General features: G+C 38.4%; 2 protein-coding genes across 5 annotated transcripts; both read left to right on the forward strand.

The window, feature by feature from the left end:
- Window positions 1-275: 275 nt before the first annotated feature.
- LOC146469715 (band 7 protein AAEL010189-like) lies at window positions 276-7,169 on the forward strand. Of its 2 annotated transcripts, XM_085122954.1 has the most exons (5): window positions 276-398; window positions 2,087-2,190; window positions 3,055-3,127; window positions 4,332-4,414; window positions 5,668-7,169. In XM_085122954.1, exons 1-5 carry the CDS (start codon window positions 386-388, stop codon window positions 5,686-5,688), a joined length of 294 nt encoding a protein of 97 aa, XP_084979080.1. In that variant the 5' UTR covers window positions 276-385; the 3' UTR covers window positions 5,689-7,169. The 2 variants fall into 2 exon arrangements, with proteins under 2 accessions (XP_084979080.1, XP_084979079.1); XM_085122953.1 differs by lacking the exon at window positions 5,668-7,169 and having other exon boundaries at window positions 4,332-5,661.
- Window positions 7,170-9,857: 2,688 nt separating this feature from the next.
- Window positions 9,858-25,347, forward strand: LOC146469716 (mechanosensory protein 2-like). 3 transcript variants are annotated; one of them, XM_085123021.1, is made up of 9 exons: window positions 9,869-10,002; window positions 10,083-10,128; window positions 11,101-11,206; window positions 17,092-17,164; window positions 18,705-18,787; window positions 20,548-20,751; window positions 21,382-21,437; window positions 22,740-22,818; window positions 23,207-25,347. In XM_085123021.1, exons 1-9 carry the CDS (start codon window positions 9,990-9,992, stop codon window positions 23,402-23,404), a joined length of 858 nt encoding a protein of 285 aa, XP_084979147.1. In that variant the 5' UTR covers window positions 9,869-9,989; the 3' UTR covers window positions 23,405-25,347. The 3 variants fall into 3 exon arrangements, with proteins under 3 accessions (XP_084979149.1, XP_084979147.1, XP_084979148.1); XM_085123023.1 differs by lacking the exon at window positions 10,083-10,128 and having other exon boundaries at window positions 9,858-10,002; window positions 11,103-11,206; XM_085123022.1 differs by lacking the exons at window positions 9,869-10,002; window positions 10,083-10,128 and adding an exon at window positions 10,314-10,443 and having other exon boundaries at window positions 11,103-11,206.
- Window positions 25,348-27,304: the final 1,957 nt, after the last annotated feature.

The raw sequence follows: 27,304 nt of genomic DNA on the forward strand, positions 1-27,304 counted from the left end.
AATTACAACATCATTATCCTCGAAAGATTTTCCAAAATAATTGCTTGGAATTCACATTTTCTTGTGATTTCGGACCAATATAGCTATGGAAATGGCTCAACAAACTCAACACTGTGTCAGAAAAAATTTAGTTTTCCTAGCGGGGGCAGCTGCCCCCTCTGCACCCCCCGCTATGTACGGCCCTGAGAGCAGAAAAACGCAAGTGCCCGCGCCGCGGTAATACAAAAGCGAAGAGACTGGAGCGAGAGAAGGCGTTCTCTCGCCCCCTACCCGAGTCTTTCTGTTTCCCCCGCCTTGTGTGTTAATATTATCCGATTCGCACCTATATCCCATATAAACGCTAGTAAATCCCAGACAAAAGAGAAGTCAAGAACCAAAGGAGCTAATGGATTCAGAGGGTAAGAGAAACAACAGTTTTGATCGTACAACTAGTTTGGCCAAAGGTGATCTCAGATACAGAGATACAAGCAACGCAGTTACCAGCCAGCTATCCCAGAGGCATAGTGAGGAAGGAAGAAATCACGCAATGTTTTGTTTTTCCCTTTTGCTTTAAAAGTAATACAATTCCCAAGAGAAGGTCTTGTGATAAAGGTTACTGGCTAAGTACTCCTTTAGCTTCAGTTAACAAATCGATCGCGCGCTCATTCATGAAAACGTGGCGGATCAGAGGAAACAGTCTCATTATTACCAGTTTACTTTTATACAACCGGCCGAGCGAGAAATCTACGCCTTGCTGGCAAAAAACAATCGTTAATATTATCGAAATTTGAATTGTTAAGGCCATTTACTGTAAGTTGCGATTTTTGTGCAATTTTTGTCAGTCTTTGAAGCAGCTTTAGTCACAGGCAGCCCAAGCTCGTGCACCCTGCGAGCAGAGCCTCCTTTTGTCTTTTTCTTTACTGAGGAGAGAAACGAACGCCAAAATCGAGCAAGCAAAAGAAAGGCTCTGCTAGCAGGGTGAAGCTCGTGTCACCAGAGAGCGTGTGATAATTAATTTCTAGTGGGACGATGACCTTCGAGTGCATACGGTATTGGGTCACAGGCAGCCGATGAGAATTTAAATGCATTATAAGACTTTGTATGGGGAATAAAATACTGTCGATTCCGATGCTTAAATAAGGCTAAATTTTAACCTTCATTCAATTGAGTGAATAAAACTGACTCACCTCTGGTGTATTCTTGTGCATTTGGGTGTTATTTTACCATTTCGGGCATTCTTTGAAAACACTGTTTTTCCATTCATAAGATGGAGTCTTACTATTTTAATTTTCATTCAATAAAATGAATAAAACTGACTCACCTCTGGTGTATTCTCGTGCATTTGGGGGTTATTTTACCATTTCAGGCATCCTTTGAAATCACTGTTTTTCCATTCATAAGATGGAGTCTTATTATTTTAACTTTCATTCAATAAAATGAATAAAACTGACTCACCTCTGGTGTATTCTTGTGCCTTTGGGGGTTATTTTACCATTTCGGGCATTCTTTAAAAGTTATCACCGTTATTCCCTTCATAAGACGGAGTCTTATTATTTTAACTTTTATTTTTCAATAAAATGAATAAAACTGACTCACCTCTGATGTATTCTCATTCATTTGGGGGTTAGTTTACCTTTTTGGGTATTCTTTGAAAATTATCATTGTGGGAAATAACAGTGATTTCAAAAAATTAAGGGCCGAAACAGTAAAATAACTCCCAAATGCATGAGAATACATCAGAGGTGAGTCAGTTTTATTCATTTTATTGAATGAAAGTTAAAATTTAGAATTATTTAAGGTTCGGAATCAGCAATATTTTATTCCCCATACAAAGTCTTATAACGTATTTAAATTCTCAATGGCTGCCTGTAACCCAATACGTGTACAGATAAAACAAAACACTGGAGTTAAACATTTCCTGAATGCATTTATTCAACTGGCCACATGCAAAAATAATTTCCAGTTAATCTGAGCTAAAACAACCAAAAATGATCTGAAATGTCATTTGGGTCGGTTTAATGCTCTCAGCCCTTTGTTTGTAGCATTATATTATTATGGTGTGATAATTTATGTGAAACTTTTTTCTGTGTTCTTTTGATTTCCTTAGAGCATTCGGGTGGAAGTTTCAGCTGCTTTGACTATGTGTTGATTTTTTTGTCTTTACTCTTGGTCATCCTTTTCATGCCATTTTCGCTGTGCTGTACCTTGAAGGTAAGCTTGTCAGGATGCTGACTCTATTAGAATCAGCCATTTCAATAATCCCAACTTGTTTGCATATATATGTGCCAACTGGGAGGGATTCTGATATAATGTGATAAATTATGTAATTTAAATTTAAAAACTTTAATTGGTCTTAGACAACTGGGACGACCGCTCATTTTGAGCACTGGTGGGTTCTTTTGTTATTATTATTATTATTATTATTATTTTGTGCAGTTATTAAACATATGTATGCTAAAATAGAACCACATAGGGCGCGCAGCGTAACCTATGCGATCGTATTAATAAGGAACTTATAAAAAGAAAACTGCTGAGTTAAAAAAAAATAGCGATAAAATATAAAAGTTCTCTAATACCAAAACTATATTGAGCTTCTACGCTATTCCCTAAAGGAAAGTCAATTGACGGTAGCTTTATTTTTATTATTATTATTATTATTATTATTATTATTATTGGTGCGTTAATTCTTGAGTCATCAGCCTGGATGTTAGGTACATGCTATTTAGTTTCCAACCCTTCTCTCTGGATTATTTACCAAAACTAGTTTTGCTCTGTCAATATACCATGTCCAACATGTACACTGCACAGAGTACGTCAAGCTATTCTTTTTGTTGTTGTTTTTGTTTTTGCTTTCTGGCTGTCATTTTCTTCAGTTTCTTAGGCTCGCTTAACTTTAAATTCATGGTTATAATTATTTTGGAGGTCTCAGACATTTCATGTGTACTTTCAACGGTCGATAATTTGCATGATAGCACTTTACAGCACACCCCAGTCCATCACATCAGCCTGGGAACTGGTTAAAATTGGAGATAATTTATAGTTAACTTTTACTATTGTCTTCTAAACAAACAACAGATTCTGCAAGAACATGAGCAAGTAGTAATTTACCGTCTTGGTCGGCAGCTTCCTGACGGACCCAAAGAACCAGGTATTGAAGTTTCTGTTCTAAAATGTAACAACACTGCTCTAAACTGGTGATAGATATAGTTATCTGTGAGGACTGCTGTACAAAAGTGACAGAGATGCCTGTCCAAACTTTCTTTTATTAAAAGCACTAGAATCGCGGTTGTGGCCAAAATTCCTTTTTACCTCTTGGAAGTTACAGTTTTACTGCAAATTAATACAGTGTTAGTAGATCCTGTAATTTTGTTTTTGGTTGTGGGTCTTTTAGCATCATACGTGAGAATGGTATTTAAACCTACAGGAACAGGAAGCATCCGGATTACTTCTCCCTCTTCCCTCCCCCACCCCCTTTTTGCTGGGATATAATACGTCCAACTCCTAGATAATGTATGGTTAATAATAATAATTAATAATTTATTAACTTATATAGCGCCCTTTAACATTAGAATGATCAAAGGCGCTTTACAATCCAAGAGAAACTAATATTTTCAATAGATATTACAATAAAAATGCTATTTGCCTTAGATCATTACAATAACAGTACTAAAATAAATAATAATAATAACAAATAAATAATGAATAAATGGATGAATGAATAAAAAGTAAATAAATAAAATACAAAACGCTTATAACATGGTAATGCGAAACTAAAACGCTAGCTTAAAAAGATAAGTCTTAAGAGATTTCTTAAATAGCGCTAGCGAATCAATCGTGCGGATGTGCGCAGGCAAGCTGTTCCACAGCGCAGGCGCAGAGGCATGAAACGAGCGGGCACCTAAAGTCGTGCGCATAACCCCTTTTGGACGTTCTAAAAATATTGTATCATTATTGCATAATGAATACCTAGACGATGATCTAATACAGATCAGGTTACTTAAATAACTAGGAGCCATGCCATGAATCGCCTTAAAAGTAATCATCAAGATCTTGAATTGAATACGATAGTTTACTGGCAGCCAATGAAGGTTGTAAAGTACAGGTTTAATATGATCGAATTTCATTGTGTCCGTTATAAGCCTGGCTGCCATATTCTGTATGCGTTGTAATTTCGATAGCTGGTACTTGGGTAACCCATATAGTAAACTATTGCAATAATCCAGCCTTGAAGTTACGTAAGCATGGACTAATGATTGTCTGCATTCCTTGGATAAGTATTTCGATATACGCTTACGTTTACAGCTTTTTGTCAATTTATAGACAACAATTTATGTTATATCGTTGTTTTCCAGGGTTGTTTTTCATTCTGCCTTGTACTGACACGTATCAGAAAGTAGATCTCAGGACTACATCATTTGACATGCCACCTCAGGAGGTTTGTATCTTTACTACAGTTACTGCAACATTAATATTCATATGCCACCACAGGGGGTTTGTAAAGTACCGTTACTGCAACAATAATATTCATCTGACCTATCTTCCCTATGGAATGAAGGACTTCTTCAAAGCCTATAATGAAAATCCTAAGGCACATTTTCGTTGACAGTAGTATTAGCGAAATTTATACTAACAGCAGCCTTAATATGAGAAAACCTGTTCCTTAGTTGTTTTTTGCGTAGGCTCGATTACCAGCTGTTGTTTGGGAATCCAACAAAACAACTATTTAAACAAGCTCTCTTCCAGTATTATTTTGCTCAGTATTAATCACTGCCACACAACCTTGTAAAACGTTTTCTGTCTTTCTTCTCCTCTATTTATAATTAGTTTTGCTTTTCCTTTTCTATTTTTTTGATATTTTAACAAATATTGTTTCGTATTTTTAAAGGGCATACAATTATAGTTAACTATATTATACCCTTCTCCACTCCTCTCTTTAGCACTGTAACCTTATGTAATAACATCATGTGGAGTAAAGAAAAAATACAAAATAATAATACAGAAATGAGCCTGCACCCATCCCCAAAGAAAACCGAGTAGAACCCAAGGGAGCGGCAGAAATTGAACCTACTTTTTGTGTGGAGAGAAACAAAACTGTGTGGACAAAATTATGACTGGGAATGTTGAATACTCACAATGAAACAATTACTGAGGAATAGAAAAACCGTAAAATTAACGATCCTGTGTTGACGTCACAGCTATACTATCCCCAGTCTCCCATCTTGTGCAGTATTGTAACCCACCAAAAGTAAAGTTTAATGCTTTTATAATATGCTTTAGCAAATGTTGGGAAGAAAAATTGGCAATTAAGGAAAATCTTTTTTTATTTCCATATCAGAACAACACAAAGATTTGATTAAGCAAATAAAGACACTTTATAGATCATACAGCTAAATTGCCAGTAATTTTGCTATTACGGACTCTTGCCATTCAAAGGACACTGACTTGCGATCCTGAGGGTGTCCGCAATGAAGGGAGTAGCCTGTATTGGTAATAAGATAAGTAAAAAAAGTGTGTAATTTACACAGTCTTTAATTTTGGTTATCAATGTTTCATCAAAGACCTGTTAAAAAGCCAACCTTTAGTTGTTTGTTTGAGATGAAGGATGCAGTCAGCATTATAATGGAAGCTGAACCCTTGAAACTTTCAGTTATTTGTATACTCAGGTCTGACTTTTGTGACCATTTGCAGATGAAAAAAGAGGAGTGTTGAGGTTTGCAAAGTTTGGAGGACTGTCCCTTTATCTATCCGTGTACATCTGGTTTCTGGTTTCCTTGGTTACTGCATAAGGTGACATCACTTTTAATTAAGATACTGGTCATCTTGGCTCACCAGGAGGCCGTCACATTCCAGCAACGAAAAGCAGTGCAAGTGACCCTGTCATAGGATGACAACCTTGATTTGATATTTATCCTTGCAAGGATTGACTTTTTACTGCTAGGTGCCTTGTCAGTCTATGCAGAAACTTCATGGAACCATCTCTCAGAACACCTTTGGAAACTCATGCACACATTTACGGAGCTGCATGCTTGCCTCAGGGTTTTTCAGAACTAAAATATGTGACAATGATGTTTCATAATGTTCTGCCTGCAAACACATGGCAAATTAAAGTGCACATTAATGCCCGCTTGAAATCAAAGAACTCCATAAATCAATCAATGATGCGGGTCTGCTGGTAGGCTCCAATACAAGTAATAATTGTTTATATTTAACCTTCCCAGGTGGGAGAGAGGCCTGGTGGTAGCATAGCTCCTTGGGCTGCTGTCATCCTAGGGATCACTAGAGACTGGGCCTAGCATGCAAACTTGCAATCTGTTAAGCATTCATGGGCGGGAAAATCCTGTCTAGTAGTTATTATGTAACTGCATGTAATTTTTTCAATAACTTATTATCCTGGTTCCATCAATCCTTGTGAACAATAAACATGAATAAAAGAAAAGTTACGCATAGGAAGATATAGTTTTACCACCAGGCATTAGGAAAAGCTCTTCGGCTGAATAATAAATGTATTTAAACGTAAACTTAAATCATGGCTTTAATTAACAAAGTGTTTTATGAACCATAATGAGATAATGTCTTCATTCTTTTTGTAGTAATTTTATTGTATTTTAATTATTATCTTTAAGTTATATTGTTGTAAAGTGCTATAACTGTATCTTTCAGGAAATATAGTTCTATACAAGTGTATTCAATTCTCATTATTATTATTATTATAAAGTTTACATAGAGATAAGCATATAGGAACTTGTGTTTAGCACCTTAAAAGTATTAGATTTTCCATACCACTGTTTCATTCAAAAATGAAAAGTAGTTATATAAAATTATTAGTAAATTATAGATATTAGGAACCTGCACTTTGTTTGTTTTGTTGCTTTAACAAAGGAAATGTTGTACAGCATATTGTCAATAAGACAAAAGATGGTTTGTACTTCAGGTAGGGGACACCTAAATCAAGTTTAAAGTTAACATATAGTGCCTTTGAAAGGCAGAAGAATAGTATGAGTCCCAAACTGAAAAGTAAAAAAAATTCCTGTCCCAGATGTTTACTGGAGGAACAGCTGGTTATAATATTATTTCTAAGAAATACCTCAATTTTTGTCTTTCTGATTCTGATACAGGCATAATTACAGTAGTGTTTGACTTAACACCACATCATGGCAGTTCAGTTTGTAATAAATGCCTGAGAAAATATACCAAGATCTTTTCTAGGATTGCTTCTTTTTCTGGCTGTGTGAAAGGCAAGAAAGTGATAGATAGACACACCTGAGTTTATTTACTTTTAAATCAAGATTTTTGTGCCTCAGTTTTGACTTACACTTTTCTTTACAGCTTAAAATAAGCTCTTAAAAAACTGATTTAATTGCATGAGATGAAAACCTTGGTTAATTTTTAATCGGGAATTAGCTAATTAAATAGAAGAAAGATCCTCTCAGTTAGTACGCAACTTAAGCAGTTGTGAAAAGAAAGCCTGAAATTTCTTTTCAGGCCTTCTTTTCGCCATTTTTACGATGACATCATTTGACTACAACTACCAGAATTCATTTCGTTTCCCTTTTTAAATTACGTACTAACTGCGAGGATCTTTCTTCTATTTAATCTTTCATCTGCAGTTCATAATATTTAGTTTCATATATTCATACTCATTTATTCATCCTTCACTGGTATATTGTTATTCCGTTATTTTTCCTTATAAAATTCTTTACGTAAAACAGGACTTCTGCAAGTCGGAGCTTTAAAATAATGTTGTTCACTGACTGTTTCTTAATCTGTAATCTAGGTTCTGATGAATAAAAAAGGTGTTTCAGCCTACAGCTGTCTCCTTTTTGGTCTTTATAATTCAATCCATTTCTTCGCGTGACTGGGGCAAGTGACACAACACGCGACGAGCCACGCGTTGCGTCTCCTTGCGGCGAGCAATTTCGCGCGCGCTCGCGTGTGTCCCTCGCTCGCTTACTACTCGTATTCTCTATAGTTGTTTAGCGCAAGGTGCTAGTGGGGCGGAGCATTTAAATATTTGCAGGTAGTGGCATGGGACAGACTACAGACCTGTCGTGTTTTTGCGGGGTAGGTTTTGTACGTTGTGAAGTTACACATGTACGCAAGCTCCTCGCCCATATCCACTGCAACCAACAGAAAGCTGATAATTCTGGACTCCAGCCACCCTCTACTACACGCATCAATGAATTCCTCATACCGCTTGAGTTTCGGGTCCTCTGCATTTCAAAATTCTCTTTCCAAAACACTGTCAATTCCCAAACCTCCCTTGTACACTGATCTCCGCGGCGAACTCCACTAACTTCTCTTCCGTACTCTCTTTGCACCTCCACGGCACTAACTCACTCACTTCAACACTAAATACTTGATGTTACTGCATCATTCGTTTTTGTGCCGTTGTGGTGTAACTCCTCCCACTTTGGTTAACTACCTTGGGCATCTGTCCTCACTTCTCCGACCTGCGCTGCCTTGGGCTGCCTTAGCCAGGCTCCCAAGAAGGGTATAGGGCGAAGAGTAAAATCGAGACCGCGCTGCGCTCGTCCGTCTCCGTCGCGCCGATTTTTCTCTTCGCCCTATGCCTTACTTGACACACTTGAGAGCCTGTTCACAGGCTAGGCTGGCCAGAAACGAGGCTGTAACTAAGAAGAAACGGGGACGGGGGTAAAAGGAGATAGGAAAACAAAATCAAAAAAAGAGAGAGAGATAAATTTTTTCACAAGTTCAGTTTAGTGGCTAAAATAGCTGTGTTACTGCAGGTAGTCAGTCGTCGCAATATTTACATAAAGAAATGCTTACAAGATGAATTAAAGAAAAGGTGGTTGGTTAAACAAAAATAGGCGTCGGCAGTCCTCTCTTTTCGCGGGCCGATCAAACCCCCTACACGAGCATACCCCGGGCATTTGACCGTGCACCATCCCCGGGGAGGGAAAATTTGAACTGAATTTTTCTTTTTTGTCTAGCGGCTTTCGCACGTGGTTTTTCCCTAGTTTTGGGGAGTAAGGAGATTTTTAATTAAGGAGAGAATTCCGCCTTTGTGAAGGAATGGCTCACTCAAACGGCTTCAAAATAGGTTTTGAAAGTGTCAAGAAACTATATCACGTTTTGCAAAGCATGAACAGTGTGTGATTGATTGATTGATTGATTCTGAAAATTTGTCCTCGAGGAGGAAGCTTGGTAGGTCATTTAAACGACTTTTTGGCCCCGGGATGCGAGAATTGAACAAGCCAATGTAGTCTCCTTCGTAGCTGCTCGCGCTCTGGCCGGAGGCACGCAACGAGGCTAAGGGGGATGTTGAAATTTGGAATTGATTGGCGCGGGAGAGAGAGAGAGCCTGAATAAAAATGAAAACGTGGAGGCCGCAATGTTGTGAAATTTCCCATAAAAACTGCATTGTAGCTCTACAACTCCACTAGCTTTTGTCATTTGCAGAAAGCCCTAAACCACATGATAAAATATTGATTACCACTTGCAGAAAGAGTCACATTCGTGACACCACATTGCGAGCTTGGGCTGCCTGTGGCCTCGCAAATTTTTTGATAATTTTACTCATTTTTCACGGAGATGTATAATTTTTGACGCGAAGCTGTCTGTTTTCAAGGGAGAGCTCACAGCCTCACCGTCGTTACCATAATTTTCTCACAGCAGGTGGCATGGGACTGATTCACCTTACGTCCACAATAACATCATAAATTTCTGTCTATTTTAAAGGTGGTTCCTTCAGGAAATTTAGTAGTGTAATTCTAGTGAATAAGTAGATTTTTGTTTATATTTTCATTTATTTTTTACATTTTGCTTTTTGTAGTGTGATGATGTGGTTGCCAAGGCAACATCATTTTAGGCACGAAGACAGGTGTTTGTCTTTCAAGGCGCACTTAACCCTCTCCCTGTCACGTTACCTCCATATTAGGTAAATGGTTTAATTATCCAGCGCGAACACCGCGAAGTGCTCTTCTTCGGTTTTCTTCGCCCTGGCGGACTTTGAGCGAATTCCCGCGAATAAGGAACCCAAAACGGAACTTATGGATTCAGAAGGTAAGTCAAATAACAGTTTTTGCCGTATTTTGTAGTATGATTTACAACTTTGGCCCTAAATCCAATAAACGTGATTACAGTTTACCTAAGAAGCAGTGCAGTTACCAGCAAGCTATCCAGTGAGGAAGGAATAATCGATTAAGTTCTTATATATAAGCTTAATTCGTAATGTTTTGCTTATTTTAGTGGATGTGTTCACATAATTTGCGTTAAAATATTATTTAAAACTGTTTCGAGTGTTATGCGCTACGTTGAAAGAAATATGCAATTCCCAAGAGAAGGTCTTGCCGTGGTCTTGTGATTTTACGTTGCATATGCAGCGAAGTACGTAAGCTTTGAGCTAACGTAAATTTCTAAATTTAGCTGGGCTGTGACCCTAGTTTTGACATGTTTCAGTGATGGAAACTAAGCGGGATTCAGCAGTTTTGATCAATTTTAATGGTAAACGTGGCATAAATATGACTCCAGAGGCAATTTATTAATTCAGCTCAACCAAAAAAAGTTCAGTGTCGCAGCACGGATGTTTATAAACGCAAGTGTAAATCGAACTGACGAAGATGTCTTGGATAAGTTTCGTTCTTGACATCAGTCATTTATTTGTTTCATTTCGATATCGCTTCATAAGTCCAATTTTTCTTTGGTGAAGTTCTTCCTTCGTGCACAGCTTGTTTCGAACCTCTTTGGTGTTTCATAAGCAAGACATTATCACCTTCGAATAATAATTTGCATGCGCATAATGTCTGGGGGAGTTGCCCGTTTCATACAGTTTCCGAAGGAATCAGTTTTCGGAATGACCATAAAAGTGATATTAAAGGGCGAAGGATATAGGAATCCTTGTAAACCATAACAAAATAATGTCAACTTGGCTTTTAAAACGTGTAAAATTGGATTCTTTTTTGAGGAAATAATTTATTAATGAGACAACATCGGAAAGGTTTAGGTTACTTTGTGTACTGTCTGTTACTAACACCTTGTACATGGTTAGATATTTTAGCATTATGTTTTAATTTGGTTTGGTGAAGTTTCAGTAGTTTTAAGTTGGATTTTACAAGCATTACGACTTGTTGTAGCTTTTGTCTGTTTTATTTCTATTCCTTCAGAGGATTCGGGCGGAAGCCGTGGCTGTTGTGACTATGTTTTGACGGTTTTGTCCTTCATCATATTCATCTGTACGCTGCCATTATCTCTGTTCTTTACCTTAAAGGTAAGTTTGTCATAGCGCTGTTCTATCAAGATCAGTCATTTAAATCTAAACTAATTTTTGCTTGCTATGTGCCAACTGGTAGGGGATCTGATGTCATGTGCACGATAAAGTAATTTTGCACAATTACCGTATTAAACATCGGCGTCTAAGCCGCATTTTTTTGGCCTAGAATTTTCGTTCAAAATCCGGGCTTGCGAAGAACATCTCCAAATGGTTACGTAAATCTGCACTTTCGACACTTTTAGAAGAAAAAAAAGACAGTGTTATATGACCAGAAGAAACTGTCAATGGGACTAGAATTATTGGTCATTCAGGTGGCTCCATATGGTTTTCATCCATATGGCACGGGCTGTTACAAAGCCAGTTTTCTCCTTGTTTTCTTTCTACAACAACAACAACAACAACAATAATATATTTATTTACATAAAATAGCGTACTTAGGGCCTGTTTACATGGAGGTAGGGTTACCGTAGGAGAAGGGGAACCCTATCTGCTTGTTCGGGTTACCCTTCTAGGAGGGTCAACTTTCTGTTTGTTTAAGCCATGTAAACGCTCAAGGTGGGGTTACCCTCCTAGTAGGGCCAAATTTAGGGCGATCAGATTACTGTTACATTCCTGTCAACTATAAACATGGCTTCGCATGGTTATAAACCTGGAGATTTATTTTGGAGAACTATGCGGACAGAGTGGTGAATCCTTGCCGGAACGAGGGCAACAGCTTGGCAGCTGGAATGAAACATTCTCCTGATGATGTGATTGTCCAATTAATTGGCAAAATTCTTGACCAAGAACGAAGGCTCGAGAGATGGAGCCGTACTTGATCAGCCACGCAGTAAATCGAAAGGTAACAGAAAAGTGGCCAATCGACCAACTTCTTCGTCAAAGAAGGCAACAAAACTGCCATGAACACCTGAAACCATTGAACTGCTTCTCAAATATATCAAGGAGTACAGGACAAAGTGTGAATTCAGCGGCGTCGGTTTCAAACCGATGGCTTCAGGTTTGTGCGGCTTTGTTGACAGACATAGCCCTAGGGATGACCCTACACATGTAAAGGAGGGCTATCTTATGACCCATCTACAAGGGAAACCCTTCTAGGAGGGTTACCCTCCTTCCATGTAAATAGGTCCTTATTGTATGAAGTGGGTCAGTCTTTAACCTTCATTATGCATGTCATGTCACCACTCATTGAAATGATCACCCAAAATGTAAAAGTCAAGAACAAACCTGTGTCCCCAAACCCTCTTGCTGGTGAAATAATGCCTTTGAGTCTCGAGTTAAAACTACGCAAACACAGGCATTTGTCATTGTGTATTAGGCTTTGATTACGAGGTATATTTTTTTTCAATTTCCTTCTGTGAAATTTTTGAAATTTTCAGAGGATAGAACCTCACCAGAAAATTTTTTTAAGAGCATTAAAGGTAAAGGTTGCAATGTCAGATTCTTTGCTTTTTGAAAGTTTGGGGTTTTTACCATTACATAAAAACTTGTCTTATAATTTGTTGTCAAAATTGAACCCCAGCTAGAGCAAAGTATTTGAAACCTCGATTCCAGTTTAAAGGGAAATTTCACAGAAACGTGAGCGTGAACGCAAGAAAATTCAGCCAAGATCACTAATTGGGCCGGCGTAAACTTTAGGGCAGGGTACTTGTTTGCATGAACTAACTGGATGAAGTTTACAACCTCGGTTATCTTTGAAGACACAAACAGCAACAGCGAAAACCATCGCCGCACACTAAGAACTATGGGATTAGTTCAAGCTTCACCGCCATTGCAATGTGAGTTACATCTCAAGCTCTACACGGCATGTAATCGTTACCATAATTGTTCTCAAATTCTTTATTTCGGTTTTGATTTTTTATGTCTTCAATTAGCAGTACAGAATACAAGTATTTTCTTTCAATGAGTGCAAATGTGGCGTTTTTTGACCGGTGTAATGCGGCCTCCTCAAAAAAAGCTAAATTGAGCGAGACAGATGCACGGTACGAGAAAGAAAAGAGAAAACGAGAACCGCAGCGAACATGGAAAGACAAACAACCTTGGTTGCAGTTCACACCAGACGGCACGATGATTTGTAGTTATTGTGGTGATGCAAAATTTTTTTTCTAACGGGCAACCAAATCCACGGGTTTGGTTGCCCGGCTTTTGAAATAGGGACAACCCGGATATTTTTTTAATTTCGAGCACTGCTGTTTAGGACTTTAACAACAAATTTGACAAACTGATTTCCAAACTCCAATTCAACAATGAGTTTGTCACCAGTGGATGGTTTCCAAATATCCTTGTAGATGTACATGATAGCGTGCGCAGCTGATTTCAACTCAAATTTCTCCATTTGGAATGTAAGTCCATAACGTTTCTTACTCTCGCCCCAGGCCTAACACACGGGAAATCTTGAATTGAAATCATTTTACTCCAATCTGGCAATTTACTAATAAGTTACAGCAAAACTTGTAACCAGTCTTTCTCGTGTCCTTACTTTTATTTTTTGGAAAAAAATTTATTTCCAAAATTTGAGCTTTGAAACTCAGAGTGCGGCATATCTGCAAGTGCGGCTTATACACCGGTGCTTACAGTATTGTTAGAAAGGGTAAGAAAATAATAATTTTGATTATTTGTGTTGGGGTCAGGGTTTATGGCATGCAGCAACGGGATTTTTCTTCCCTATATCTGAATATGATGAATTTCTGCTGCCATTGCAGCATTAGTATCAACTGAGGATGAAGATTGTTTTCTTGGATCGCAGAATTTCAAATCCAAATTTTTTGCAGGGGTATTTTTCAGAATGCCAAATATCACATTTTATGCCTTCAACAACAGTTTAGGGTTAAGTAATGAATGAAAAAAAAAAACAAAGTAATGAATGATATTATTCAGATCTAAGCACTGGTTATACAGACAGTTAGCTTTAAGTTGTTGTTATGGCAGACATTTGACATTATGTGTCTTCTATGGATTTGGCGTTCTGCAAAATGCCCCTGCCTTTAAATTAAAGGTAGAATTTTTATATGTTTTTTTTTGACAGTGCTGAACAAATACATACATTAGGCAGTTTTCTTTCCCACTTGTGAGTTCTTTCTCCGCCATTTAGGTGGTGAATATTGGCAACCATTTTTATTTCAAACCACTTGCTCTGAATTGCATGGATAAGCTAACCAAACATTGAATGTTCAAGAAAACATAGATCCACATGACAGGTCCTTAGAATTTCTCTTGGAAGTTACGTGTAGTGTTGAGTCACCAGCCTGGATGGGAAGCGCTGTCAAGTTTACAACCCTTCTCTCTGCAAAACCAGTTTTTGGCAATTGTTGCTTTGAGTTTCTTAGGCTTACTTCTTTCATGATTTGTTTAAGATAGCACACCCCAGTTAACAACACACCAAGAGTTTTATCCACAATTTTAATTATCTAATAGAGAGCAATAATTATGTGAATCAAGGCCTGCTCAACCTGAGAAATTATAGGTTGAAATGATCAGGTGGTTATATTTTCTAACTGAAATGGAGTTTTTGTGTAATTAACTTTAAACTCATTGTCAGTAGATGAGCTTGGGGGTCGGTGCCTGAAAGACTTGTTGTGCCACAGGTGAAGTGAGCCAAGTGAGGTACAAAACCATGGCAACCCTGTCAGCCACAACCACCAGGGTTTGAGCCAGGCCATGCCATTGCGCCAATCCTGCACTGCAATTGAAATTGCCCCTTAAAAAAAGGCCAAGGGGACAATTTGTCCCCTTCAAAATTTACGGAAAAAGTCGAAAGGAAGCAGACACGAAGGGATTACATGTACGTCTACCAGTAATTAAGAAAGGAATTGAAGTTTACAAGGGGATGCTGAGATGTTTTGAAGTATAAAGTCATTGATCCTTTGTTTAAATATGACAAGAAAAAAAGTCTTGACACCAATAACTTAACTTTTCTTGTTTGTATCACTGTTCTTGTATTACAAGGATCAGCTAAAAGAATCATTACAACTTCACGCCGATTTAAGTGTGTACCCCAAATTTTGGGGTCGTTAAGTATTCATATATTCAAGCTATTGTTCTCTCTTTTGTCGAACAATTTCCGACAATAGAGCATGTTTCCGAAGATCGCAAAGCCTTTGAAGTAGGTGAGATATTTTATCTTTTGTTTTAGAGTTTTCTGCTGACCTGTGGAAGCTCCCTGGGGAGGCTAGAGAAATGAGTCACCATGAACATATCGACTCACAACGCGCCGCTCCAGTATCGAGAGTTTTAAAAACAACTTCCCGTCCTGCAAACTAACGAGTAATTAATAAACAAATTTCGTTCGCTAAACGGATACATGGTTTGCCGATTTGTTTATCTGTCATCTTTTATGACAGCGATCTATAACAGATTCTCGCTTTTCAGCTAAAAGTTAGAGCATCGCTGAATATAAAATGTAAATAAGGTCAACTGAAAAGAGCGCGTGCCTACATAGGCCAAAGAGCTGATGTTATTGTTTGTCAATGCGTCATTAAGTATAATCAGAATGCGACTTCCACGCTGAGTTTCCCTTTTGTTTCTTCCTTTTTTGGTCTGATATTTTGGAATCTCTTCGCTAGAAGCAATTATTTTAGAAACATAAACTTAATTACGATCGACCACGTCTTCACTCGTAACAAACAAAGCGCACAACATCAAATACCAGTTTGCTTACAGTGAATTACAATTGGAACTCTTTTGACTCTTTCATAGCTCCTAAGGTGCTTTCTTTAGGGAATACAAATCAATGTTTTAGCGTTTTCGTAAAAAAAAAGTTATCATTAAACAGATGGTATTGATTTCCACGCGTCGGGAAGATGATGATGATGCCATGCACAAATTTAATTAAGCATAATAACTTCGCCGTTCTAAGCACCGCTTGGCGAAAAATATCGAAACTCGGCTTACAGTGATCAAAACACCACGTTTAGGATCTCTTTTTAAAGCTCTCAAAAGACTCTTCGTTCACTGATATAAATAACAGCTTAAAGTATTTTGCGAAGAACTTAAAACCATCAAACGTCTGCAGTGATTCCTCGCAGTTCCTATTGATAACAAGAACAAAGGAATATTCTCGCAACTTCGCGGCTCAAGGCTGCTTAATTAGACAATTGTTCCTGTCTTTTGAATTCGCGTCTTGGTCTTCCTGCAAAGTTCTCACCTTTTCTCAACCGAGTAAAAACGAGCTAATTTCGCGGCTGCCGAAGTGAATGCCCAAAGGAATAAAGAGAGCCTTCAGGCAACAAAATCCAGCGGAGTCACCCATTTCTCAATGACACACTTAAATCGGCGTGAAGTTGTAATGGTTTTTGTTGGCTTGCTTACAATATCTATGTAAACAAAATGTTGAATAAAAATTAATTTGTCTGTCCCCCTAAAAATAAAAATGCCCCCCAAAATTTTAGCCAAGGGGACAAATTGTCCTCCAGTGATCAAATCCTAGCTCAAACCCTGCAACCACCCCGCACCGTTACACTGAAAGATCATCATTCCACTGATCTTTCAGTGTGACGGTGCAGGGTGGTTGCCGCTCTCAGGGTTGCCATGGTTTTGCACCTCGCTTGGCTCACTTCACCTGTAATAACAGAAATACAATGCTGACATTAGAAATAAGAATACTTTCCACATACAACCACTGAACTATACTTACCAACGGGTGGGAGGGACTGGGAGCAATAAACTTGGAAAGCACAAGCTCTGGCGAGTGAACAGGTGTGAAATGAACTGACACAAACATGTGAGCTGTAAAAACCTAGAGGCCCCTGCACAATGGTGTGGCCACCCCACACGCCACGGCCATGCAGGCACCGCTAACCAGCACTTGCCTCGATTTTTACTTTGCCTGAATTATATTTAGCCACATCATAATTACCTTTCACTTTTGTCTTCTCAACAAACTACAGATTGTGCAAGAATATGAGAGAGCAGTAATTTTCCGTCTTGGTCGGCTGCTTCCTGGGGGAGCCAAAGGACCAGGTATGGAAGTTTCTGTTGTAAAATGTAACAAGATTTTTTGGCGTGATGATACACCTTATCTTGGGGATTGCTGTATAAAAGTGACAGTCTAAAATTTTGAGATTAAAAAGCACCAGAATGTTGTGTAGTGGGTGTTGCCAAAATTCATTTTAATGTCAAAACATTTTTATTTGTTTCATCATACATAAATGTTACACACTACACATACAAAATAGGTTTGGTGACCGGGAAGCCTGACTTTGAAGCCAGGGGCTTGTAAGGTCCCATCCTGCTAGCAGAGCCTTTCTTTTGCTTGCTCAATTTTGGCGTTCGCGAGAAAGACTCTGCATGAATCGAGTAAGATCTTTATTGAGCATGCGCTGATACCGTTTTGAACCCAGGCCTAATATGCCTAATAGGCGTGCGCTTGTCTCCAATACAGCATTTCAAGTCGAGCCTTTCAGATAATTTTTCAGGGCAATGAGAGAAGAAACCACTGTTAACATCGGCTGCGAAGGAACATGAAACGAAAGTTCATCTGACCGCTTGGATAACTCTTTTATTAATGGAATCGCCAGTTGATAAATTAAGGATTTGCCGTGTCTGGTAGGAAGAGAGACAGACGTATCTGAGCCGGAAAAAAATCAGATCACATTATCCACGCGTGACCAGTATTTCCGAGAATGAAGTGAACATTTGAATTTCTCTTTGTAATGTCCGACATGTGAATGGAATGTTGAACATTTCTCTGGAAATCTTTCCGAAGAGGAAGTATTAACAGGAAAAAAAAAGATTCAAAATACTTGGGAAACAATTGTTATTCTAGAAATACTTAATGTTGTAATGTAAAGAAAAATTCAAAGCTTTATACCGTCAATAAACTAGGGAAACTTCTACGGGAAATTTGAAACCTTGTTGGCGATGTTCAAAACTGACAGGTAAATTTTAAAATGCCGTTCAAATTTCAAAATACCAGTCACGCGTGAATTGACTGCAAGAAGAATCTCGTGGAGAATAACTGGTGTTTGGCTTCGATCACGACGAGCAGATCTCGCAGCCATCTTGATTTGTCATGGTACAGCGGGCTCAATTAAAACCATCAGTGTTTTCACTAAACGGATGCTCGCACTGGAAAAACCAGTTTGAAGAGAGAAAACAAGATTGACTAGTCCACAAGTTCGGGCTGCGGCGGCTTCAAAGAGTTGACGCGATTTAGGCAGAGCCTCCTTTTCTCTCCTTACTAAAGAAAAAGACAAAAGGAGGCTCTGCTCGCAGGGTGATAAGGTCCAGGCTCCCTGTAGCTTAGGATATGACAAAGCAGCATGACAAGAGGCAAAATGTACTATATGAGTTAATTTTAGTACCGTATGTGAAAGTGGTAGTAACCCACAGTAACACGATACATTCCTGTCACTCTTTGGGGGAGTTGCATCCCCCTTCCCTTTCCCCTTTTCTTCTGGGATACATATTTGTCAATATGTCCAGCTCCAAGATAGTATGGGTTACAGTTTTTTGTCAATTTAAAGACAACAATTTAATATGTTATATTTTTGTTTTCCAGGGTTGTTCTTTATTCTGCCATGTATTGACTCATATCAGAAAGTTGATCTCAGGACTGTGTCATTTGATGTGCCACCACAGGAGGTTTGTAAATTACAGTTACTGCAACATTAATATTCATTAGGCCTATCTTTCCTGTGGAAAAAAAAGACTTCCTGTTAATGTAGTATATTCTGCCTATTCATCTTCTAAAATTAATACATTCTCTATGCAATGTAACCTCCAGGCCTATAACCTGAGAAAACAGTTGAAAATGTGAAAATTGGTATGATCACCACTCCTACAAAAGTGAAAATAATTTACAGTTACTTTCTGCTAAACATTGTAAAGCAGGAGAAAGTTAGCTTGATATTTATTTTTTTACAAGAACTTTTAATTAAAAACAGTCAGGGGTCTTTCTGTTTGCCAGGTGTTAAATAATGCTACTAATTTTAAGCATTTTCTTAGAATTGAGTGGATAAGGATGTCAGCAGCTTTGAAGCTAATGATGAAGTTCCTTAGCTGTAATTTTTGTTGTCATTACTGTATTTTGGAAATTTATATTACCTTAATTAATTTGAGAAAACCTGACCAACTAAACACGCCTCTGGAAATTAATTAAATGTAAGTAATAAAAAAAAACTATATCAACTCAATCAATAGTAGACAAAGAAACTGCTGCCTTTAGAAAAATAACACACTGGGCCTCGGTACAGAATATTTGTCAGATTGCTTTCGAAATACTTTAATTAAGGACTCTCGACTATAGGTTTTAGGGAGACTTTCAATTAAGGTTTTCGAGTACAGTTATATGCTGCTGTAACTCTGCATGTGCCTTGCAAAATAACTTGGTTAGTGTATGTAAGAGCTGCAGATGTCCATGCTGAGCATTACTGACAGATGCTCTTGTATTTATTAATCGAGTTCACCCCACTTTTGTAGGTAATTGTTTTATGTATATTGTTGCTGTCAGCTTTCTTCTGCTCTCTGCCTTTGTTTGGTTTGCTGGAGAACAGTTACAATGCACGTTCTAGTGAGAGCTGCTTCTCCAACTATGCCCATTGCAGTTTCCTTTCATTTATTAGTGCAAAACTACCTGTATGTACTGCTAATTCCTCATATGTCAAAGCTCTTGATTTGTAACATGATCCGTTAAGTTTGAGTTCATTACTTCTAAAGCCTTTGCCTGCCTAAACCATACTCTTCCAAAGCCCACATGACTCTAAAGTAGACATCTCTATCCTCCTGATTTTGTTCTGACCTTAAATTGAATCTATGGATTAAATATTCAAGCATGACAATTCAAATAAAAGCTGTCTAGCTGTAATCTAGCTTTATGATCTATCCTTTATTTTGTTAAAAAAAGTTAAACAATTTTCCTTAAAGTGCACCTAACCCCCAATTTTTTTTTTTTTGCTTGAATAAATCTTTGCACCTGTTCGAAACGCATTGAGCCTTTTTGGGCCTTTTTTGGACCAAATCTTGACTTTTTATAGGCTGTAAAAATTACGAAATCTAGCCATCATTTGTCCCATGACCGAGCTAGTAAGGGGCATGGGACTATTTCTTACTTGACGTCACAAACTTCTTTTCATGCATTTTCACAAAGACTTAATACAATGCAAACCAGTTTGTGACGCCAAGTAAGGAATAGACCCATGCCCTTAACTAGCTCGGTCATGGGACAGATGATGGCTGGATTTCGTAACTTTTACACCCTATAAAAAGTCAAGATTTGGTTGGAAAAGGCGCTAAATAGCGCAATATGTTTCGAACAGGTGCAAAGATTTATTTAAGAGAAAAAAACATTTTGGGGTTAGGTGCACTTTAATTCTGTTCTGTTGATCTATTGTATTTTTGTTTAGATTCTAACCAAAGACAGTGTGACTGTAGCTGTAGATGCAGTGGTGTACTTCAGAATCTACGATGCAACTACATCCATCACCAATGTGGAGAATGCCAATCGCTCCACCCGTCTGCTGGCCCAGACAACTTTGCGTAATGTACTGGGAACCAAGAACCTCAGCGACATCCTGGCTGATCGTGAAAGCATCAGTCACACTATGCAGGTAAAGAAATGTAACTTTAAGAATGGTGCCTTCTAATACCAAAGTATTTTTGCACGTTTTTGACTATGTGGGAAAAGCAGATCTTAGCAAGGGCTATTGGAATCCAAAAAGAAAATTGGAGGTAACCACACATTTTTTAGAGATAATTAAGCAACAGTTACTCTAATAAGCCGTAAAATACAAAGCAACGTATGGTGTTTTTTCCAACTTGAAGCTATATTATCTCTGAAAAATGCATGGTTGCCCCCAATTTTCTTTTTGGATACCAAGAGCACTTGCTCAGTTCTGCTTTCTCCGCATAGTGTTAAACCGCACTAAAGTGTCCCTGTATTAGAAGGCACCACCCATAGGAAACCCGAGTATCTCCAGATGCGCAGAACGTATGCGCAGTAACAAAAGTAGGCACCGTCCTTAAGTTGGCCAGCACTGAACGCTAGGCTGGGTCCACATAATAGTAGTTGGACGGGGATGGTTGCAGTGTACTGTGCCCCTGATAACATAGGGTCTTTGATCCAAAAGAATAAAAAGTCTGGCAAGATGTCCTAAGAGTGTAAATATAATAACTATTTTTGTTATTTTGAAGTAATGCTTATCTATTTATTTGAGTTTTTTGTTTCTCCTCCATAACAGTCATCTCTGGATGAGGCCACTGATCCTTGGGGTGTGAAGGTGGAACGTGTTGAAGTGTAAGCAAAGATTTTGTTTAATAATTAAGACTGTAGATTGGGTTGAAATAAACTGTGTGTGCAATAGGTGATATGTTTAAGAGATACAACTTATTGGCAGTGTTGACTGAAAAAAAGCACAAAGTCTGTTAATTATAAACATAACAGAAAAAAGTAGCAAGACATTCAGTAAGTTGAGTGTCACTTTTTGTGGCAGCATAGACCTTTTTCATAAATGGCGGCCGATAAATAATTCTTTTGTTTTCATGAAAATTAGCCTTACTAGCCTCGTTAGCATGTGCAAAATTCAATAGAATTTTTAAAACGAGGTTAGTAGGGCTAATTAACATATATTGAAAAGAATAATAAATTGGCCGCCATTTATGAAAAAGGTCTATAGAACGTGTTTGCAGCAACTGCTGTTTAAAGGCCCACATTCACCCAAGATGTATTGCGCGCTGAGGAACAGTTTTCATATATGAAAACCCCCCATTTTATTTGAGCGGGAGTCGAGTGAGAAGCAATAATCGATCACGAATATTCTTTCCCTCCAGCATGAGTCATAGAGGAAACCCGCATGAACTGCTTGAGTTCGTACAGCCATTAAGATCACGCGTTTGGACAATACACCATTTCAAAACAAAAACAAACGACCGCAATGACTCTTGGGTGAAGGTGGGCCTTTAAGGAAGGTAAAAGGTCAAAGTTCCCCACAAGGCACAGGTTACCCACACAGCTGGGCCCAGTTGTTCAAAGCCAATTAAGCTAATCCTGAATTAATGTGAACTCTGATTCGAGTTTAATTACCAGTCAATAGAGATTCTTCCAAAAGATTTTTATCCCTCAGTTTTGACTTACATAAAATGAGCTTTCGAAATCATTTTCAAGGAGCAAGATGAAAACCTTAATTAACTTTTAATCGGCTTTCAAACAACTGTGCCCTGGAGTTCAGCCCTGTTGCTGTAGCATGAAGCAACTAGGAGTGTTACTACTCCCCCCTCCCCCCCCCCCAAGGAGGGGGTGCTATTCAGGTTACCCCAGCAGTGTGCTGATAGTAGACATTTATAGACTTTGGTGAAGAGGCCATGTGGAGCAAAGTTTCTTGTGTAATACAACAACAGAGGGTAACCCTTGAATCACCAACCTGATACATATCAAAGGCTGATCTCTTGTATAGGCAATGTATCTTCCCATGAGAATTCAGCATGGATGGTTTAGTTGTGACATTAAAATAATGTTTAAAGCTTGTAGGTGCAGGAAGAAAACAGAACTGCTAAGGGCCTAATTGGTTGGTAACGAGTTGTGTGTTTTGTTGATGTATAGGAAGGATGTTCGTCTTCCTCAGCAGTTGCAGAGAGCCATGGCAGCTGAAGCTGAAGCCTCGCGCGAGGCTCGTGCTAAGGTACAATCCTATTGCATGCCAGGCTTGTTACGTATATAGTATTTGTGAAGGCCACTCGGGGCGCCAAAAGCTTGACCAACATGCCATTGCTTGTAACTCTTGGTCACACACCAACAGACTCCTTGTTTGTCAGTCACATGATCCACAGTCTCCAGTGGTAAGGAAGTCCTAGATGTCTACATGACACTACACATGAGTTGCTTGATAATGGCAAATTTAATTTGTACTACTCACTGGAATGGAAACCCAAGGTTGCTGTGCTCCTAGTCTACACTTTTCTTTGGTATTGTAAGCTGCTGTATTTGATACAATAACAGATTCGCAAATGTTCCTAATAGCAATTAACCTGTAATAAAGTGACTTTTAAATTATATTACTTTTATTTCAGGTGATTGCTGCCGAGGGTGAGATGAATGCATCTCGTGCACTGAAGGAAGCTGCTGACATCATTTCAGAGTCTCCGTCTGCTCTTCAGCTGCGATACTTGCAGACATTGACCACCATCTCTGCTGAGAAGAATTCCACGGTCCTCTTCCCACTTCCAGTGGATTTCTTGAGCAGGTTTCTGCCAGAAAGGAAAGGCTGAACCATAAATGACCATTGATCCAACACTCTGGAATCTGCTGATGGTTTTTTTAGTATCAAACGCATAGTCAGCTCTCTTCATTATTATATAAGAAAAAATAACTCGTATGTTGTATCTGTTTCACTCATGCTAGAACTTTTAATTTGACTGCATAGTTAAAAACTTGTCTGTCTTCTTTATGGTTAAGGTGCCAAGTGCAGGTTCACCTTAGGCTCAAAAGTTAAGTTACTGGAGAAAACAATATCTGCAGTAGAAGTTTTAGTGTATTGGTGCAGTGCTGTTCTCTATCTTCTCAAAATTTGTTGCAAGAGAGAGCTTTATTGTAGGTTAGGATAAAACTTGAGTACAATTTTTATTAGTCTTTTTGTTGTTTGTTATCTTTAATGTGGTCTTGAGAGACAGTTTGATAATCAAAAATTAATTTGCCACCATGAGTGTATTATCGGTTTATATATTATGCACACAAAAAATGGTTATGTAGGATACATTTTGTTAAGAACACCCCACAGATGTGAAACTGGAGTATATTTACTATGTGACAAAAATATTGTTGGAGAAAACAACATAGTTTTACCTTTGGCCAAATTTTTTTGTAAATCAAAGTTATGACATGCAAATGATGTTTTCCTTGGATGTCGCTAAGGGTCGGCTAATGGCTGAAAGAGATCTTATCACCGGCTGAAATTTCAACAGGACACAGATACTTGAGGCTAGCTGCACTTTCCAATAGAGCCAGTTAAGACGGCTAGCAGTCCCTTTCTGGATAGTCTGCATAGCAAGTGTTTCAATGGGGGTTTGCTACCCAAAAGTTGAATGGCAAGAATTGAGAGGAGAAGATGATTCTAGGAACTAGACAGAGGAAGTTTCCCCTCCCTCCTCCCCCCACCCCTCCCATTTTCACTCTTGCAAGTGAAAATGCTTGTTGTACGGGCTACAGAGTTGCACAATGCCATCTAGAATGACTTTTTAAATTTGGCCAAAGTGTATTATAGTGAGTTTGCACTCTGTAGCTGCCTTTAAAAGGACAGTGTCATCAATTTTAAGTAACAAAATTCAAAGGACACTCGCAGAAGTTTTCGTAAACTTCTTGAAAAACTGACTGGACCAAAGTTTTCAAGTTCTTCCGTTGTGTCTTGGATAAATTGATAATAGCTTACTGAAGCTCATTCTATAAATATTCACATTATTTCATCTTAGTGGTGATTTAAAAGAAATTCACACGGATTTACCATTTTTTGGACGAAAGAAAGCAAAGTAATTCCTATGACACTGTCTATTTGTAGGTTACTGTTCCTTGTATTGTCAGATAGTGTATGTCGTTAACCGCAAACTGCGGGAAAACACAGAACATTGATTTTGCTCCACAGCAGTTCGTTTCCCGAATTGTGCTAAAGTGTGTCAAAACAAATATGCTTTGTGTTACTATAGGACATGTTTACCTGTAGAACGACAATCGCCTTGGAGCAAATTATTTAGCAAACGCTCCTTTATATTTGTTTCGTGAATATAATTTCCTTTAGCTAGTACTATGCAGAGTACAATTCATATAGAGAATAAGTTTTAGATATCAAATGACGATTTTCAATTTATTATTTTAACAGACAAGTTTCGGCAGAAACTGCGCCTTCTTCAATGCAAATTTGAATATAAATAATGGATAAGAGTGTGCGGATTACAAAGACAAGCTTAAATATTATTTGTATGTGTCTTCATTAGCATGCACTTGTTATTTATATTCAAATTTACATCTGCATAAGCCGCAGAAGTTTCTGCCGAGACGTGCCTGTTAAATTGAAAATCGTCGCTTTATCTCTGAAACTTATTGTTACTTTCCTGTGCCCCCTTCTATTACCGTAATTGTTGTTAAACAGTAGACAATTAAGCTTTGTAAACGACGCGCAAATGTAGTGAAGATATCAATAAAAATGGTGCGTGAAACACAAGCATGCCAGTCGTTTCGTCCACCTCGAGGTTACCTCGTTCATTCTTGAGAAATCCCCTGCGCATAGAAGTGCACATAGACGAGTTAGCTCCCCAGTGAGCGAGTTAACCGATCTGTGTTCCCTTGAAAAAGATATGGAGAAGCTGGGATGAGTCCCTTATACCACTAGCCGTAGTAGAGCAAGAAGATTCGAGAGCGCACGCGTCCAAATCGCTTACGTCGTGGAAGGCAATTTTCAAAGTCGTATACCATTTCCTTAAAAATGGGAACTGCATGAGCATGGAAATGCGATTTATTTATAATTCTGATAATGCGCGTTTACAGAATAACGAGACGGCGGAGATCAGTTTTGTACACTTGATGTGTTCCGGGGATATCATTCGCTAATTCCAGTGGTATAGACTTGACATAAGTAATCAAGGGTCAATGTCATTAATGAGTAATCGCTGAGTAACCGTGTGGGAGGTCGCGGGTTCAAACCCCTGCCGGACCACCACTCAGGGTCTTTAAATAACTGAGGAGAAAGTGCTGCCTTTGTAATGACATCTACAAATGGTTAGACGTTCTAGTCTTCCCGGATAAGTTACTTGACGGAACGAGTTAATATACCGGAAAGGCATCACTAACTTTACTCTGAGAGTATTCGAACTAACCGCCGTTTGTAGGTAAATATATTTCCTTCGGAAACGGCACTTTATTTAAACTTTTAGGTGTACGTGTTAATAAAATAGCAGTTTTTTAAGTGGAACGATCTGACTTTTTTGTGGAACGATCTGACTTTTTTGTGGAACGATCTGACTTTCCTCTGGAACGATCTGACTTGGAACGATCTGACCATGGAACGAACTTATTTAAATATTTTTATTATATTAGTGTTAGGCATTTTTAAGCTGACGAATTTTGTACCGTGGATAAATAAAGATTATCATATCATATCATGATCAGCTGATTACTGAGTCAGTTATTATTTCCGGTGAACATTGAGTATTCGAAGACAAAAAATTTTGTGGCGTGTTGATTACTCATTGATTAGCCATTGCTTTTAATTGGATTTTATTGATTACTCAATCATCGCTAAATCATTTCCTATTAACCAGCAGAGCTACTACGAACCTCCCGAGCTCTTGTTAAAATAGTTCGAGAAATACCAAGAAATACCTGTTCCACAGGTACAGCGGCAATTAACATGTTTGTAGGTGCAGACGGATCTTTCCTAGATAGTGGTATGAATACGAAGTGTACATTCTTATTGGGAGTATTGAAGCTAACTGGAAGCAATTCTTTTATTTTTAACATGAACTGCTTCCAACTGCAGTTATCAGTGACATTTTCTGCTTTCTGCTTTTCCCTTTTACAGCTTCGTAGAGTTTCTTTAGCTGGTGTTCAAGTCTTTGGTAGGTCGTTTGGGCTCGAAACACAACGCGCTCCCTACCCTGGGTCGACCCTGGGGGAGGGAGGACATTGCGTGACGAGCCTTGCTGGTAAATCTAGACTTTTCAGTTATCATGCATGTATGAACAATGAGCTGTATTTTAGTGCGATATTTCAATTATTCATATTAGTCTTTTGTACTTTTACTGTAATTATCTATTATAATATATAGAGCGTTTTCATTCACGTGACTACCGGGCATATTGGTTTCCTGAAACAAAAGAAAGTATTTGCATAAAAATAGAGTACAATTCCCAGAGGTTTAGTTTGGGGCACCAACATTGCCGCCATTTCTTTGTTTTGGGACACCAACATGGCCGCCGTGACGTCATGTGAAAACACTATATTTTGTGGCTCGTAATTCAGTTGCTGAGACTGAAGGTATGTATTATTCAATAAACGATTTATTGGTTCGTTGCTTTGCTCAAGCTTTAGTGCCAACCTGTAGTTTTACTCAGCTCGATTAGCTTTTCAGTTATTCTGAGTAAATGTTACCTCTTTTGTATTAATATATTTATGTTGTAAAT

This window comes from Pavona decussata, unplaced genomic scaffold (genome assembly GCF_977016875.1).
Source record: "Pavona decussata unplaced genomic scaffold, jaPavDecu1.1 SCAFFOLD_120, whole genome shotgun sequence".
Classification (NCBI taxonomy): domain Eukaryota; kingdom Metazoa; phylum Cnidaria; class Anthozoa; order Scleractinia; family Agariciidae; genus Pavona; species Pavona decussata.